The 18,729-nt window shown below is 46.1% G+C and overlaps 1 protein-coding gene across 1 annotated transcript in view; it reads left to right on the top strand.

The window, feature by feature from the left end:
- KIAA1671 overlaps window positions 1-18,729 on the top strand; it is a 297,686-nt gene that overhangs the window by 96,301 nt on the left and 182,656 nt on the right. The window contains exon 3 of the mRNA XM_082258243.1: window positions 6,357-6,450. Within this exon, the coding sequence (XP_082114369.1) occupies window positions 6,357-6,450 (94 nt within the window). The remainder of the gene's footprint in view (window positions 1-6,356; window positions 6,451-18,729) is intronic.

The following is an 18,729-nucleotide window of genomic DNA, read 5'->3' as shown; positions in this document are numbered from 1 at the left end:
GATGAGCACTAACGTGGCAGGAATGTGGCACAGATGAGCACTAACGTGGCAGGAATGTGGCACGGATGAGCACTAACGTGGCAGGAATGTGGCACGGATGAGCACTGACGTGACATGGATGTGGCACAGTTGAGCACTGACGTGGCATGTATGAGCACTGATGTGGCATGTAGGACCACTGGTGTGGCATGGATGAGCACTGAGGTGGCATGGATGAGGCACAGATGGGCATAGTAGAGGTAAGGAGCGATCACGTGGTAAAGGGTCGCTGTCATTGGCCCTTTACCACGATCCGTGATGGGCCGGGTCCCCGATACCCGGCGAGCATGAACACTTCAGGGGGCACGCGGGAAGCGGGATTCTAGGGAGGGCGTCCTAGTACGCCCTCCCGGAATAAGCCGACCACGCTGTAGCCGTCATTCGGTTATGGCCTGGTCGGCAAGCGGTTAAAGTTTAGCGGAGCTCCATCCAAAAGTTGAAGTTGTGCTTGTTTGCATCCCCCCCTCTCCCTCCACTGCCACATTTGGAGCTTTTTGGCTGGGAGGGAGAAGCGGATACCTGTTTTCCACAATCTGAGCCAGAAGTTCAGCTCCCCCCTCTTTCCACTGCAGTCTTCTGGGACACATTACAGGTCCTAGGAGACTAGGGGACCATTCACAAGGCGCAGCGCGCCTTGCGAATTCGCGGAAGAAAACCAGCTGTGGAGCCACAAAGCTTCACTTCCTGTTTCCCTTACTTGCTTTGCCAGCATCTGCACTCGAAGCAGATTGAAGAATGGGTTTGGGTGAGGACATCGCTGGATCCCTGGACAGGTAAGTTTACTTATATTAAAGGTCAGCAGCTACAGTATTTGTATCTGCTAACATTGATTTATTTTTTGTTTGGGGGGGAGCACTTTCAGTTTGTAACTTTTAATTCTGCTGCCTCCTGCTTTCTCAGTGCTGCATCTCTTCACAGGGAAGAGTTAATGTTGAACAGTGTTGTCTCTAGCAAGTCTCTTAGCTTGGTGAAGGGAGGGAAAATGAGGAAGAAGGAGCAGGGGTGTGCCTTGCCATCCTAGGCTAAAGGTTTGTTTTTCTATTGATGCAGTTAGTGTATGGAGATCCAGCTCTAGTCACTACCTGCAAGGTTGGCTCCATTGGATGCTACAAGAGAAAGAAGCCACCCTAAAGCAGGAAACCTGGTCATGGCACCAGCTTAACCTGGAACATAGGCAAGGGTTAAAAGACAAAAACAAAACCCTGCATACCTGGTGAGGCTTTGTTTATAATTATGGTTATGGGGAATGCAGTAAAAAAGCAAGTTTAAGTTACATTTCTCTATCGCTCATTGACAGACGTAGTCCTCGGTGATACAGCACCTTCGGGTTATGTTGCCTCCACAGGAGTAGGACTAGACAGAAAATGAAAAATGCTCTGGCCACACCCCAGGGGCAGTCCCCGAGGGTATATCCTCTCTCTCTCCACCACAGCAAATCAGTTTTTTTTCTAGTCAGGAGTAAGGACCTAGATACCTTGCTGGGATCTTCGGTCCTGGCAGGATTTTTTTCTTAGAAAAGAATTTTTAGACAGCTTTTTTTCTCCAGTGTTCCTGTGAGATCTTCAAGCAAGAAAGCTGAACTGGGCGACGGGCGGGATGTTGAGATCCAGTGGTCACCCCAGTTCAGCCTACGAGCGCGTGCAGGCCATAGCTCCGCGCTGGGTCGGCCGCGACATAGTCCCACTGGACGGGGACTGACCCTGCGAGTTAAACGTCTCGCTGAAACGCCAAAGACCATGAGTCACGGCGCCCATATTGGTCGACAGCCCTCCTACCTCGGTGGAGAGGGGTACTGTCAGGAGTTGGCGCCCGCCTGGTTCCGGTATGGTGAGTAGTATGTTCCCCCTTTCCCCCTGACGGGTCTTGTGGTGAACGCGGGCCCCTCTCTGTAATGGTAAGGATGGGTTCCCCTCTATCCTACAACATGTCACAGATCCCCCTAATTGAGTGTGATTTTTGTGTACAAGAAGCCAGGAGGCTTGGTTTGGGAGCTGACAATCTAATTGTAAAAATATGTAAATGATTGTAGTCAGTGGCAGTACTAGAACTTTACTGTGATAGTATAAGGTATCCTACCTGTCAGTAGCCACAGGGCGATGTCTATACATGTATACTGCATTCCAGATCATTCCTCCAGCTAAGCAGATGCCTCCTGACGGCCACGGCCCGCTAGGGTCCGGTACCTCCGACCACTCTGACCACCATGAGGGTTGTGAGGCCGAGATCCTTCTGCAGACATGCCGCTATTCTGTGCAGGCCGCCGCCATTGTCTGGTAGATCGCACGAGGCCGCCATTTTGGTGTAGCCTCGTGTCTCCAGCATGGGGGCGGCCATGTTTGAGGTGACTCAAACACCTCATGGAGCCAGGGGGAGGAGCCGGCAGGCGTGTTAAGGGGCGGAGCCGCCTCTTTTACCCAGGAAATAGGGCCAAAGACTTCCTGTCTGTAACAAGACAAGCACTGAGCAAGCTGATGAAAACTTCTGTGCATCAGGGATGAGCCTTGGGGTCTGTCTCTCTCTCTGTGGGGTCCAAAAAGGCAGGTAACACTGAGGGGCGCTGTTGCGACTGGGGGACACAAAAAAAAAAAAAAAAAAAGGTTTTTTTTTTTTTTTACTTTGTCATTTTTTGTCGCTGGCAAGTGTCTTGTATAATCATTGACCCTGCCGCATAGGTATCCCCACCTGATCCCCTCAAGGTGGCCGCAGGTCTCTCCAGTACCCCACTTGTTTTTAATGCATTATCTGCAGTTTTGGAGTCTTTGGTATCCCGGGTGGAGGTGGCCTGTCAGGGACGGGGATCAAGAAGCGACCCCCGCCTACCCCTATTGTTTATCAGATACTTCAGATACGGATTCGGAACTGGTCAATGCAGTTGCAGGTCCCTCTTAGGGGGCTGTTGTCTCAGGTAATATCTTAGAGGCAGTACCGTATACCCAGTCTCATACCCGAATTCTCCTGAAGGAGATTCTTTTTTAATGGAATCAGAATTCCGATTCCCTGGACAATCGGATCCGGTTGAGCGAGCGGACCAGGAAGTCTCCGATGCTCAACCAGGGGAAGTCATTTCTTCCGATAGTATCCAGATTACCAATAAGGGTATCGGAACTGAGAGCGATCAGATTTTGTCTGATTTACTGGATCGAGCAGCTCTAGAGCAGCCCGATTCGGATGCAATCGCATATGGCCTCTTCATCCAGAGGTTTTTCCCTAGCTGTCCCTTCATTGGGACATCCCGGATGTGGATCTGTTGGCACCTTGGCCTAACAGGAAGGTGCGGAGGTTTGTAGCTCGCGCCACGATCCTCTAGCGGACGCAGCAGAAACGCTGATCGCCCCGTGGGGGCAGTATCAGCTACGGCATGCCTTCCATCCTCTCAAGTTGCTGCGGGAACTTCTTCGCAGGATAGAGGTGGAGGGAATTCCAGTTATTCTGGAAATTCCGGATTGACCTCGTCGAGCCTGGTACGCCGACTTGGCGAGGCTAGTCGCGGACGCTCCTTGGAGACTTCCTCTCAGGGAGGATTTGCGGTCTCAGGGACCGATCTTCCATCTTGCTTTACAGTCGCTGGCTTAATGGCCTGGCCATTGAGACCCAGGTACTGAAGGACAAGGGAGTGTCAGCTTCAGTTATTCCTACCTCCAGTTAAAGCAAGGAAAGCGACTTCCAGCACATGGAAGTCTTATATTGCATGGTGTGAATCTATTGGATTTCCCCCACAGACCTATTCGGTGACCCGAATTTTGGTCTGTCTGCAACAAGGGGTTGAGCAGAAACTATCCTTGAGCACGATCAAGGGTCAGGTTTTCGGCGTTAGCAATCTTCTTTCAAGAAACCTTTGGCTAATCATTCCTTGATGCGGAATTTCATCCAGGGGGTGCGACATCTGGCTCCGCCAGTGTGCGCACCCTTACCGCCTGGTATCTTAATTTAGTGTGGTCGGTTCTTCAGAAACTTCTCTTTGAAGATATTAGGGAGATTCTCTTGCTTACATTCCCAGAAGGTGGCCTTCTTGGTGGCCATTACTTATGTACGCAGGGTGTCAGAACTGGCCGCATTATCCTGTCGTTCCCCAGATCTGGTGGTTCATAGGGATAAGGTGGTTCTTCTTCCGAATCCATCCTTCCTTCCTAAAGTGGTTTTCGTAAGACGGACTCACTTTTTGTGATCACGGATAGCCCTTGAAGGGGGTTGCCTGTGTCTGCCGCGACCATATCTACATGGATCAGTCAGACGGTGGTACAGGCTTATTCTATTAAGGGTCGGAATCCTCCGTTCCCTGTTAGGGCGCACTTCACTCGAGCGCTCAGTACTTCCTGGGCCTTTCGCCATCAGGCGTCAGTGGTCCAGGTATGTAAAGCAACCACCTGGTCGTCGGTACATACCTTTACAAAATTTTATAAAATTGATGTGATGGCATCGGCGGATGCCTCATTTGGCCGCAAGGTTTTGCAGGCCGCAATTTGAGGAGACCGGTGGTCTACCTCGAGGGTTTTTTTCTGTTTGAAAATTTTTTTGTTGAGTCTCATCATTAAGGATGAGCATTGTAAACTTCTAGTTGGCACCGGTTGGCCCTTCTAGATTTGGATTTGATTTCCATTTTCCCACCCCTCATTTGTGATACTGCTCTGGGACTTCCCGAAGGTGCTGTATCACGGAGGACTACGTCTGTCAATGAGCGATAGAGAAAAATGGATTTTTGTAAAATCTTACCGTAAAATCCTTTTCTCTTAGCTCATTGACAGACGTAGTACCCGCCCCTCTGTTTTTGAGTTGGGTTGGGTTAAATTCTCTAAGCACTGCTTTTGTGACATAACTGATTTGCTGTGGCGGAGAGAGAGAGGATATACCCTCGGGGACTGCCCCTGGGGTGTGGCCAGAGCATTTTTCATTTTCTGTCTAGTCCTACTCCTGTGGAGGCAACATAACCCGAAGGTGCTGTATCACCGAGGACTACGTCTGTCAATGAGCTAAGAGAAAAGGATTTTACGGTAAGATTTTACAAAAATCCATTTTTTTACCGCTCCTACTATTCTGCAAAGGCATATGAGTGGGGTGTACAATTGCACAATGCTTTGTACCTTGGTGCTTCCAAAAATTATTCCTGCAGTCTTGTTCAGTTTACTGCTCACTAGGGATCAACCGATATCGCTTTTTTCATTGCCGATACCGATATTTTGGTCATCGCGTATCGGTATGGGCCGATATTTTCGTACTTTTTTTTACTTGACAGGTACTCTTGTGAAGGGATCTGGGGATCTAAAAGACCCCAAACCCCTCCTCTGCACTTAAAAGCATTTAAAATACCAAGTTTGGTTGTTTTGAATGCTGTCATTTATTTGAATCTGGCGCCAGTACCCGGAAGTGATGTCATGACATCACTTCCGGGTTTTTGCATGGAGACCCGATCAGGGCCGAATGCGGCTTTGATCGGGTCTTTGGCGGCCGTGCAGGCTGGTTGCCCTGCTCTCCCGGTGGGACGGGGGACCCAGGCAGGCCGCGGGAGGGGTGTCCCCTCCTGCTCCTTGTAATGACAGCCGAGCGGCTTCTCAGCCGCATCGGTTGTCATTACAAGACAGCCGACCGTCGGCTATGGACGCCGGTACCGGGGTGATGCCTCTAGCTGCAGGCATCACTCCAGTACATGCACTTTTCCGAAATATCAGTAATATGAGCCACCTTGGTGGCCGATTCCGATATATCGGGGAAAGTGCATATCGGCCCTCGATATATCAGCTTTGCCGATAATCGATCGATCCCTACTGCTCACCATATGCAACCTATTCAATGTGCTGGTGCAGGGTTTAGGGGGTTACACAAGGCAGTGAGGAGGCAATACAACTCCTCCTCACCGCCTTTTGAATGCCCTCTAATGCCCTCTTCAAAGTATATAAATATGCCGTAAGTGATTAAATCAGCTGCTGAAGGTGCTTTAAAATACTCAGGATTTAATATCCCTTTTAATAAATTTTGCATGAAGTAGTGTTCAAAGATTCAGAGATTGATAGGCAATTATACAAAATGCCTAAAATAAGTAATTTCTACTACAGGGGGATGTACCAGCTTTTGATATCACAGATGTACCTGTAGATTGACCCATGATGGGGGGGGGATTGATGAAAAGTGTCTTGAGACAAAAAATTTGTCTCATCTGGATCATTTTCAGTTTTGAAGCTATGTGGACAAAAAAAAGATTGAAGGAAATCCGTTTCTGTGAGCAAGAACACCAGTTGGGGTAGAACATGTCTTGGGCACCTTTAATCCTCCCCAGTGAGTTTGGCATCATACATAATATGTTTTATTTTGACTTTTTTCTACAGGTTTTCAACATCCTCTTCAAATGTGGAGCCAAGATCAGAGAAAACTGATGAAGAGAGGAATGCCCTGGCCTCACAAGATGTTGGAGTTCAAAAGGTTAGATTTCCTTCTGTGACCATGTGTGTTCTGTGTTGGATAACCTCTCAAGCAACTAAAAGCGTGTTCATTGTCAAACTTTTAGCTAAGGGACAGTTTTGAAAATAATTTTGTCCAAGGTCTATTGAAGCCTTGACAGTTGCTACCTGTCAACTACCTAACTTTATACATAAATTAAGGCCTCGCTCACACTATATGCAGAGACGGGGCTTTTTTCTGCATTTGTTCTGCAAAGGTACAAAGAAAACAATTGTTCTCTGTGTCCTGTTCACACCACAACACTGGTGTCACGTGCAGATTTTTTTCTGCTCTGGAATCTGCAAAATTTTTAAAACTCACTGAAATGCGCATGAAAACTGATGTAAATTGATGTGTCTCCAAGTGAAATCTGTGCATTTTTGTGAACAAGGCCTTCGAGTCTGAAGTCAGACAGTTGTCAATCTGCAGATGTCAAAATTCAAGGAACTAAACCCTCCTATCCTTTTCCACCAAGGAAGCTGCCATCTTTGCCTCTTTTTGATCTGCAACTGCCATGGTGCTGTACATGTGATCGGTTGTTTGATGGTTTGACAGTTTGGTTGAGAGCAAAAGCATATGTGACAGTTAGCATTCCTGGCATGCTTTTAGTGTAACCTGTTTTATACCATTAGCCTGGGTTCACATTTGTTCGATGCAGACGCTGCATGTGATTCGCACAGGAATTGCACCGCATCCCTGTGCCCATTACATGCAGTGTCTGTGCGGTGCAATTTCAGCCATTTAAGGCCGAAATCGCATCTGCACCAAAATCATGTAGGACCCTTTTTTCCCCCCTGCACCTGATTCACATTTCATGGGTGTTCACACCTGGCAATCTCACTGTGTTTTGCTGTCTGTTTTGGGGTGTCATTAGCATAACGTTGACGCCCGCAGCTGATCACATGGACGGTGTGCGATTGCTCTCCTTTAGTCTGATGAAAACTGACCACCTGTCCCTTTACACTGCCATCCAATCTGATCTGCTAGAGGTGCTGATCAAATCTCATCAGATTGGATGTCGGTGGGTGTACACCCACCTCTCCATAGAGGGCAACGGATGGTCTGATCGTGTCTGCCTGAAAAATTGATGTGTGGACCCAATTGGTATACTTGCACATTGAACCCAGCTGAGCCCTGCCTCCCGCTCCCTGCTTACTGGCTGTGATTAATATCAGTAGGAGCAAAAGGCTCCTGCTGTCTCTGAGCCTATGAGAGAGCAAAGAGAGCTCTTGTGCACAGTGCTGGATTGAGATTGGGCTCAGGTAAATAAATGGGGGGTTGCTTGTTCCACATTTAAGTTGTGCTATATCACTTAAAGGGATTGTAAAGGCATAAGGTTTTTTTTATCCTAATGCATTACGATTAAAAAAAACCTTCTGTGTGTAGCAGCCCCCGAATACTTACCTGAGCCCATCTCTATCCAGCAGTGTTGCAGGAGTGTCTCGCCTGCCCGAGACTCCCCTCCTCATTGGTTGAGACAGCAGCGTGGCGCGATTGGCTCCTTCTTCTGTCAATCAGCCAATCAAGAGAGAGAGGGGCCGGGTTGTAGCTCCCTGTCTGAATGGACACAGGAAGCTGTGACTGGGCTCGGGTGCACAGAAGAGGGGCCCGAGAATTGCAAAACCAATTGGGGCCACTCTGTGCAAAACCAAATACAATCACTTTAAGCTGTATCTGCGGTAGAACAGCACCCTCCTATATGGTATAATAGATACCCCCAGGTTGTGTTTTAGAATTCCCTGGGAGCACCATACCTTTGGGGTGCTGTAATCTAAAAATACCAAATTCAAGTGTTATATTTTGTGGGTGGGGTGGGGGACAGAGTAACAGGTTACTTGCAGCTATATTACTAAGTTAGAGTTTATTTGTATAGCAAAACATTGAACTAAATGATGTGTTTTGATTCGAGTACTGCTGCTTGCAGTTTAATTTTCATACATAGAACACTCCATGGAGGTCACGGGAATGAGAGACTTATTTGCTGCAGGGCCTGTGGCGTATTTTTGGCAGTAGTTAATAAAATTCTGTCTGAAAATCTTGGTTTGTTATTTCACGTGGACTAGAGAAAGCATTTCCTGCTTTCTTTCCCAAGATTGTTTAGGGTTCAGAGTTAGAATGCTGAGGAATGTACAACTTGAAGTTAAAGGTTTACTGAAAATAAAATGGAAAGCATTTAATGTTTTGTATTCAAACACACTAGCATTACGCTTGCATTTGCACATCTGTGCATTTAATTTGAAGATGAACTCCAGAATAGTTCCTAAATCTTCCCATCACTTCTTCTCCTTGTCCTCCATTAAAATTGTCCATTTTTTAAAAATTGTTTTTGAAATAAGTATTTTTATTTGTGCGCAAGGTCATCCCTTTACAAGGGAGAAAACGGCTATGTCCAGGCACCATGGGGACAGATCAGTTAGTTCCATTTGATGTACGTTCCATTTCCTGTTTGTGGCTGCTGTATCAAAATACTGTTCCCATCATGTAATGGAAATTAGTGCATTTATAGGGTGTAATTGGGTGATCAGAGACCATCTCCTGATCGATCAGTCAAGGTATAACATCATGAAGTCTGAGATTCTGGGGTCCTCTTACTGCAGCGAGAGGAAACGTAATGATACCACAACTGTTAGAAATAACACCACTGGTGGCTTAGGGAAGAGCAGGCACAGTGGCTACTGGTCTTACAAGATATTAGCTACACTGATCCCTGAAAATATTGCATTTAATAAAAGATTGACTAGCTGCTGCTGATTACAAACCAAAGATAGTAATGGACTGTTAACCGCTTGCCGACTGCTCACAGTATATTTACTGCGGCAGTCAGCCCCTCACAGGCAGAGTGACGTAGGTCTACGTCGCTAGCCTGTGAGGCTCTGGGGAGCGCGCCCGCGCGGTCACGGACCCCCCCCCGCGCGTGTGACTGGCGGACCCGATGTCCGCCGGTCACTCGGCGATCGTCGGGGGAGAGGGAGAAAGGCAGGCAGCTAGTGTAAACAAGCTGCCTGTCATTCTCCTCGGTGTAAAGACACTGATCACACGGATCTACTATGTAGATCCGTTGATCAGTGTCCTTACAGCTCAAGCCACAGCCAATCACAGTAGAAAGCACGCCCCTAGGGACACACACAGCCCCTCCCTCCCAAATAAAGTTAACCCCTTCACTACCAGTGTATTTTTACAGTAACAGTGCATATGTATAGCACTGATTACTGTAGAAATGTCACTGGTACCCCCAAAAGTGTCAAAAATGTCAGTCAAGGATCCGATCTGTCCGCCCCAATGTCGCAAAAAAAATCGCAGATCGCCGCCATTACGCGTTAAAAAAAAAAAAAACACCAAAAATTACAAAAATCTTTCCCTTTGTTAGTAAACGCGATAACTTTTGCGCAAACCAATAAAAATACGCTTTTTGCGATTTTTTTTTTTAACCAAACCTATGTAGCATAAAACAAATTGGCCGAAAATGTTAAAAAATTTAGATTTTTACTTTTTTTTTTGGGGGAATTTCATATAAAAAAATGTGAAAAATATTGTTATTTTTGCAAAATATACGCTCTTTTTTTGTTTATAGCGCAAAAAGTAAAAATCGCACAGGTGATCAAATACCACCAAAAGAAAGCTCTGTTTGTGGGAAAAAAAGGACGTCAAATTCGTTTAGGTACAGCGTCGCACGACCGCGCAATAGTCCGTTAAAGTCACGCAGTGCCGAATCGCAAAATACCCCCTGGTCGTTTAGCAGGAAAATCCTCCGGGGCTTAAGTGGTTAAAATACTGAATACAATTTTCTACCTGGAATTTAGCTTTAATATAATATGTCTACTTTTCAGCGCATAGATGCAGATAACTTGCTGCATGGGGTTTCTTCTACTACAGCCTCCCTTTATTACTGGTATAATTGAGTAGTGTGGGAGTGCATTTCTCAAGATTTCATTGCAGAGGGCGAAAATCAATTCAGTTAGAATGTGGAGCAACAGGAAAATAATTTGTAGCAGGCTCAGCGGTTTCGTGCAGAGGTAGATAAAGTTGCTCAACAAGCCATTCCAAGCAGCACTAATACAATGGCAAGTCATTGGATGCTTACCAAGTGGGTCCATTTACACTGCTGCATTGACCAGCCAGAAAAGATGAAATAGGGCCAAACATCGACCAAATCCTTCCCCATAGTAAAATGTATTGCAGTTTACAAAATAAACTAGGGTTTCTTTAGGGTTTTTTCTGTTGACAGGTTTTATGATTGATCTGTCATATTTTGGTGGTGTTGTCACCACAATTTTGCAAGTATATATTACCGGCTTCGAAAAGGTAGGCATCCTCCATACTGAGTTGCAATCATATCAAAGTTTTTTTTGTTTTCTTGCTTTTATGTACGTAGCTGTATGTTACCACTGCATTCAGTAGCATTGGCTTTTACCTTGAAATATTACCCCCTGTACTTTGACTCTGTTATGTGTGTAGAAATGTATTTCCTACTGTCATGCTCTTCGAGAATCAGGTTACTGTCCCTTGGTACCCTGATAAGCTTTTATGGTGTGGACTTTGTGTCGGTCTTGCAGCCATCATTTGAATTATTTACACAGGTATTTTACAAAGACTGATTCTTCTGAAATGAGCATGTACAGATAAAGAGTTTACCATTACTGCATCTTTAAGTAGTTAGAATTTACAGCTCTTTCAAATGCAGTAATGGTTTAGTATGGCTGCAGATATCGGGGGAGATTTACTAAAACTGGGGCACACAGAATCTGGTGCTGCTATGCATATTAATCAGCCTCTAGGTTTTATTGGCAAAACTTAATTGAACAAGCTGAAGTTAGAAGTTGATTATTTACTATACACAGCTGCACCAGATTCTGTGTGCACCAGTTTTAGTAAATCTCTGTACTTGGTTTAAAAATGACATTCTACGCACATCTCGTACACAAACTTGACCATGTCCAGTTAAAATTTTATCCCTGTAAACCTATAGAAATTTTAATGATTGCATAAAAATCACATATTCGAGTGTGCGAAGAAAAACTTCACATCACTCCTTCTTCTTGCCTTTTCTGTCGGGTTATCCACAAAGACAGGGCTGTGTAAGGATCCGCTATTGCACACTTGGCCCCATACCACCATACTTCTCCCTAACTTCTTAGGGAAATGGCTGCCACTTCCAGGCCCTTACAGCCAACCCCCTGGTGATGCACAGCAGCATATGCTCTGTGGAGCAGTGGTCCTCAACCCTGGCCTACAGGGCCCACTAACAGGCCAGATTTTCAAGATAACTGAAATACATCCCAGGTGATACCATTTGCTGCTCAGTGATTTCAGTACTCTAGTCTGCATCTCCCCAAGGTAATACCTAAAATCTGTCCTGTTAGTGGGCCCTGTAGGCCAGGGTTGAGGACCACTGCTGTAGAGTACCTGAGGCCCCTCTGGACGCCTGATTTGAATATCCCTAGGATCTGTAAGCAGCTGACTAGGTCATTCTCACGAGGAGTGAAGTGATGGAAAGTGGGTGGGGAAGAATGGTGGTCTGTTTTAAAGTGTATACAGTGCCTTGCAAAAGTATTCGGGCCCCTTTAACTTTGCGACCTTTTTCCACATTTCAGGCTTCAAACATAAAGATATAAAACTGTAATTTTTTGTGAAGAATCAACAACAAGTGGGACACAATCATGATGTGGAACGAAATTTATTGGATATTTCAAACTTTGTTAACAAATAAAAAACTGAAAAATTGGGCATGCAAAATTATTCAGCCCCCTTAAGTTAATACTTTGTAGTGCCACCTTTTGCTGCGATTACAGCTGTAAGTCGCTTGGGGTATGTCTCTATCAGTTTTGCACATTGAGAGACTGAAATTTTTGCCCATTCCTCCTTGCAAAACAGCTCGAGCTCAGTGAGGTTGGATGGAGATCGTTTGTGAACAGCAGTTTTCAGTTCTTTCCACAGATTCTCGATTGGATTCAGGTCTGGACTTTGACTTGGCCATTCTAGCACCTGGATATGTTTATTTGTGAACCATTCCATTGTAGATTTTGCTTTATGTTTTGGATCATTGTCTTGTTGGAAGACAAATCTCCGTCCCAGTCTCAGGTCTTTTGCAGACTCCATCAGGTTTTCTTCCAGAATGGTCCTGTATTTGGCTCCATTCATCTTCCCATCAATTTTAACCATCTTCTCTGTCCCTGCTGAAGAAAAGCAGGCCCAAACCATGATGCTGCCACCACCATGTTTGACAGTGGGGGTGGTGTGTTCAGGGTGATGAGCTGTGTTGCTTTTACGCCAAACATAACATTTTGCATTGTTGCCAAAAAGTTTGATTTTGGTTTCATCTGACCAGAGCACCTTCTTCCACATGTTTGGTGTGTCTCCCAGATGGCTTGTGGCAAACTTTAAACGACACTTTTTATGGATATCTTTAAGAAATGGCTTTCTTCTTGCCACTCTTCCATAAAGGCCAGATTTGTGCAGTATACGACTGATTGTTGTCCTATGGACAGAGTCTCCCACCTCAGCTGTAGATCTCTGCAGTTCATCCAGAGTGATCATGGGCCTCTTGGCTGCATCTCTGATCAGTCTTCTCCTTGTATGAGCTGAAAGTTTAGAGGGACGGCCAGGTCTTCGTAGATTTGCAGTGGTCTGATACTCCTTCCATTTCAATATTATCGCTTGCACAGTGCTCCTTGGGATGTTTAAAGCTTGGGAAATCTTTTTGTATCCAAATCTGGCTTTAAACTTCTCTGCACTTTAAACGGACCTCTGAGACTATCACAGTGCAGGTGCATTTATACGGAGACTTGATTACACACAGGTGGATTCTATTTATCATCATTAGTCATTTAGGCCATGATTGTGTCCCACTTGTTGTTGATTCTTCACAAAAAATTACAGTTTTATATCTTTATGTTCGAAGCCTGAAATGTGGCAAAAGGTCGCAAAGTTCAAGGGGGGTGAATACTTTCGCAAGGCACTGTATAAACCATATTGCAGCTTACAAGTTTGAAAATGTGGAGACGTCATTATTTTATTTTTTAAGGCCCAGTACATTATCTACAAATGCCAGAAATTAATTCTGTTAATTGATTCTGTTAAATATCTTGTATTCTTGTAACTTCCCTCAGACTAAACTAAATTTTCAAACCGTGATCAATTTTCTCTCCTATCTTCTGTGAGCTACAAAAGCAACAGAGAGCAGAGGTGGGGGACTTGAGTCACATGACTTGACTTAAGTCACCAGTTTGAGGACTTGAGACTTGCTTGACTAAAATTAATAAAAGACTCGACTTGACTTTGACTTGGTATTCATGACTTGAGACTTAACTTTGACTTGAGACATATGACTCGAAATGACTTTTTTAAGTTATTAAATATTTGCATTTTCTCAAGATGTGTTAAAGCAAAATTAATGTGCCTGTTATATTTCTAACACCACAGTCACTTAAAACACCTCAGTGTGTTCTGATTTTTAGGACACTGGCTGTTTAACAATGGAAATACTTAACATGTTTTTAGTGATTATAGTGTTGAAACATGACCGGACGAATGATTTTGAGCTGTTTGGGCATTCAAAGTGTTTCTTTAATATGCCAAGAAAAAAGCACTATGCAGTTTTGTTAATGTTGAAAATAAAACAAAACCTTTCCTGACCACTGACTTTTAACTGATTTAAAGGTGATAATTGGGGTAGATCAGTATTTTGATTTGATTTGTGACTTGACCAAAATAAATGACTTGACTTTACTTGCTTGACTTCTAGCAGGGACTTGACTTGCTTGCTTTTCGCTACAGTAACTTGGGACTTGCTTGAGACTTGAAGGTTAAGACTTGAGACTTGCTTGTGACTTGCACATGTTTGACTTACTCCCATGTCTGACAGAGAGTAGCAAGATAGGGTAAAGCAATTGCTGTCCAAATCAGAAGAGCAGCCTAGACTGACAACAAAGCTGCTCCATAGATCCAGTGCAATAAGTGTTGTCACCCTTGGACAGGAAACCGGCTGGATCACTAAGTGAAAATGAAGGGGAAAAGCCTGTAAAAAGAAAACTATTGCAAGTACTAAATCTAAATAATTTTGATGACCAAACCTCATTTTATAAGGCTCCTTTCACACTAGCAATAGTGTTTACCAACCCCCTGAAAACCTTTACATAGACTAGTGAAAGAAGGTTTGTGGGTGCATGCAGCTGCCTCCTGATTATTGTTTTTTGGGCTTTTTCCCCTACCAAATGGCAGTTTTGTATTTCAGGACCACAGAACAACTGCAAGTGTTTGACTTGTGGTTGCAGTGTGGTGCAATTCTCTTACTTGGGAGACTTTGACAGGGGATACTGCCTGTGAAGCTTGGTATGTCGCATTAAAATTACTGCTCATCATGCCACACACTTACAGATTGAACATCTAGAGCTCATAGTAATGAATAGAAATAGCAGATAACAGTAATATTTACTGGATTTATAATATGAACATTATTCAGTTCAACAGCACTAAATGCCCTGAGACTTGTACATTTTATCTTGATTACTCCTCTAACCCCATGTTTCCACAAATCTTAAATCCTTACATTGCATTACTGACTTGTACACCCTTCATTCAAAGTGATGAATGTACCTAGATTTGCTTAGATGCTAAGGAATCCCTGTTTGTGGCTCTGGAAAAATATCTTTCTCTGTCGCTCATTGACAGACGCAGTCCTCTTGATTAATATCAAATTGGGTTATACTGCCCTCTACAGGAGTAGGACACTAGGAAAACGTTCTGGCCACACCTTAGGGGCAGTCCCAGAGGGTATATCCTCTCTCTCTCTGCTACAGGATGTTGGTTTTTTTCTGTCTAGCCAGTGCACGCGCCCTTACCGCCTTGGGATCTTAATTTGGTGTTGTTGGTTCTTCAGAAACCTCCCTTTGAAAATATTAGGGAGATTCCCTTGCTTACGTTATCCCAGAAGGTGGCCTTCTTGGTGGCCATTACTTCTGCACGCAGGGTGTCAGAACTGGCCGCATTATCCTGTCGTTCCCCATATCTGGTGGTTCATAGGGATAAGGTGGTTCTTCGTCCGAATCCATCCTCCCTTCCTAAGGTGGTTTCAGAGTTTCATCTAAATGAAGATATTGTGCTACCTTCCTTGTGTCCTAAGCCCAGTCATCCTCGGGAGTTTGCTTTACATTCCTTGGATGTGGTTCGGGCAATCAGGGTGTACTTGAAAACTACGGACTCGTTTCGTAAAACGGATTCACTTTTTGTGATCACGGATGGCCCCAAAAAGGGGTTGCCTGCATCTGCCGCGACTATCTCCAGATGGATCAGACAGACGGTGGTACAGGCTTATTCTATTAAGGGTCGGAATCCTCCGTTCCCTGTTAAGGCGAACTCCACTCGGGCGCTTAGTGCTTCCTGGGCCTTCCGCCATCAGGCGTCAGTGGTCCAGGTTTGCAAGGCGGCTACCTGGTCGTCGGTTCATACCTTTACAAAATTTTATAAAGTTGATGTGTTGGCATCGGCGGATGCCTCTTTTGGCCGCAAGGTTTTGCTGGTCGCAATTTGAGGAGACCGTTGGTCTACCTCGAGGGTTTTTTTCTGTTGGGTTTTCAGTTGAGTCTCATCCTTTTGGTTTGATGAGCCTTTAAGACTTCTAGTCGGCACCGGTTGGGCCTTCTGGATTTAAATTTTGATTTCTGTTATCCCACCCCTCATTTGTGGCACTGCTTTTGGACGTCCCAATTTGATATTAATCAAGAGGACTGCGTCTGTCAATGAGCGACAGAGAAAAATGGATTTTTGTAAAATCTTACCGTAAAATCCTTTTCTCTTAAGCTCATTGACAGACGCAGTACCCGCCCCTCTACTTTTGAGTTGGGTTGGGTTAAATTCTCTGACACTGCTTTGTGACATAACTAACATCCTGTAGCAGAGAGAGAGAGGATATACCCTCTGGGACTGCCCCTAAGGTGTGGCCAGAACGTTTTTCTTCTGCCTAGTGTCCTACTCCTGTAGAGGGCAGTATAACCCAATTTGATATTAATCAAGAGGACTGCGTCTGTCAATGAGCTTAAGAGAAAAGGATTTTACGGTAAGATTTTACAAAAATCAATTTTTCTCTTTCGTTCATTGACGGACACAGCTCCTGATCTTCTAAACCATTGGGTTATACTGCCCTCTACAGGAGTAGGACACTAGGCAGAAAAAAAGTCTGGCTACGCTTTATGGGCAGTCCCATGGGGTATACTCGCTCTCTCTGCTATAGGTACTCAGTTTTTTTTCTGCCTAGTCAGGCGTAAGGACCTAGTTCCTTGCTGGGATCTCTGGTCCTGGCATTTTTTTCTTTTTAGATGGAATTTTTTTCTCCTGGATTCCTGTGAGATCTAAAATAAACTGCCAGGTTGGGTGACAGGCTGATTCTCTAGATCCAGTTGTCACTCCAGTCTGGCCAGCGAGCGTGCGCAGACCTCAGCTCCGCACTAGGTTGGCCACGACCTAGCCTCACCAGACGGGGCTGGCCTGTAAGTTAAACTTCTCACGAGGTCGCATACGACCGGGTCGCGGCCTGAGTCACAGCGTTCCTCCTGGCCGACAGCCCCCCCATTTCGATGGGGAGGAGGTTCTGTCTGGAGCGGTGCCCGTCTGGTTTCTGGTATGCCAACTGTCCCCCCTCTCCCCTTTGAGGGTTTTGGGGTGGACATGGGCCCCTCCATGGGATGGTCAGACCCCTGGGTTCTCCTACTTCCTGTTAGGCACCCCCCTCATTGGTCTGGTGGTCCCTGCAGACCATCTCACCCCCCATCTGCCCCCCCCTCCTTCACTGACGCTGTGGGGTGGCCTAGTTCATCACCTAGGGTGGGGGCAGGATGCTGTGCTGGCGATGGGGGCAGGGGGTTGCGCCGCTGGTGACCGGGCAATCCACTGTAGAGGGGGGGCTGTACCTGATGGGGGGGTCCTGCCAGGGCCCCCTCTTCCTGCCTGTGTCATTTTCTGAGGCCTACGGATCCCTCCTGGGTCCCTGGGAGCCTCATGGTGCCACCATTTTCCTGTAGCCTGTGTGCGTAATGCACGTCGGCCATGTTTGTGTTGTCCAGCGGCCATTTTTTGGTGGTTTGCCATTAGAAATAGCAGCAGCCATGACAGTGGAGCCCTCTGGGCGGTAACTTCGGCGGTGGGAGCCCCTCCTCATCCCTTGGTGCAGACTCTTGGGTATTTTCATTTCCTGATCGCCGTTTGTGCAGGGCAAATTCTCCTGGTAGCTGCGGTGCCTGGTTTCTGCAGGGTGGGGAGTCTGGAGGGGTCCTCTTCCCTCTCTACTGAGGATTGATTGGTGCTCTGTGGCTGGCAACTGGGTGGGCTGCCAGAGTGGTGGGGGTTGTCCCTTAGTAGTGTTTTACACTTTTTTGTGGGGTCCCTCTGATGACCCATGGAGTCTATGGAGCACATCTCCCCACCTGATCTCCTCTCTGAGGCTGCGGGGCCCTCCAGGTCCCATCTATCCATTCATTGATGCACGGACGGCAGTCCTAGAGTCGTTGGGTTCCCTTCGTGGAGGTGACTTTTGGGCGACGGGCTGGCAAAAAGCGCCCCCCCCCCGCCTCATCTGTCTCATCAGATCCTGAATCTGATTCAGTCGCCGCAGACGTGGGTCACCCTGCTGAGTCTGCGACCACGCTCCCTGAATCCCCAGACAGTGAGAATTCCTCCACTTCTGCAACTGCGTACAAAAAGGCGCTGATGGACGCACTGATTATAGCTGTGCGTAAGACCTTAAAGATAGAGGACGCAGCTGAAGCTACGGTGAAGGCACAGGTTCCCTGTAGCATTCACAAGCCATCCAGAGTGGAAAAGGTGTTCTATTCCCCTCCTAATTTGACAGAATTGTCACTGAATAGTGGGGGCGACCAAAGCATCCCCTTGGGGTCCCTAAGCGATTTTGCTAGGCGATACCCCTATGGGGACTCCCTTCTTAAGAAGTGGATGCAGCTCCCCTAGTGGCTTGGCTCTCTGTTTTTAGCAGTGGTCCTTCGGCGTGTCTTTTGGCTCAAATGCTGGTCTGCGGACCAGACTTCTAAAAAGGCCTTGACTACCCTGGGTGACCTCCTTAAAGGTCTCACGGGGGGGGGGGTACTTTTCTTCCGCTGGCTACTAAGGGCAAGGACCCTCGTAGACGTGGGCCCTCCTTCTCGGCTCATAAGAAGTTTTTTCGCCCTTCAGGGTTGACTAACAAGGGATTGGAGCCCTTCGGGCCTCCTCTGGAGGATCCAAGTGAACATAGTCTGGCAAATCAAGAGCGGACTT

This window comes from Pelophylax lessonae (genome assembly GCF_965119305.1).
Source record: "Pelophylax lessonae genome assembly, chromosome: 1".
NCBI classification, from domain to species: domain Eukaryota; kingdom Metazoa; phylum Chordata; class Amphibia; order Anura; family Ranidae; genus Pelophylax; species Pelophylax lessonae.
Note: the sequence above shows the minus strand (reverse complement) of the source record. Positions and strands in the feature narration are given on the sequence as shown.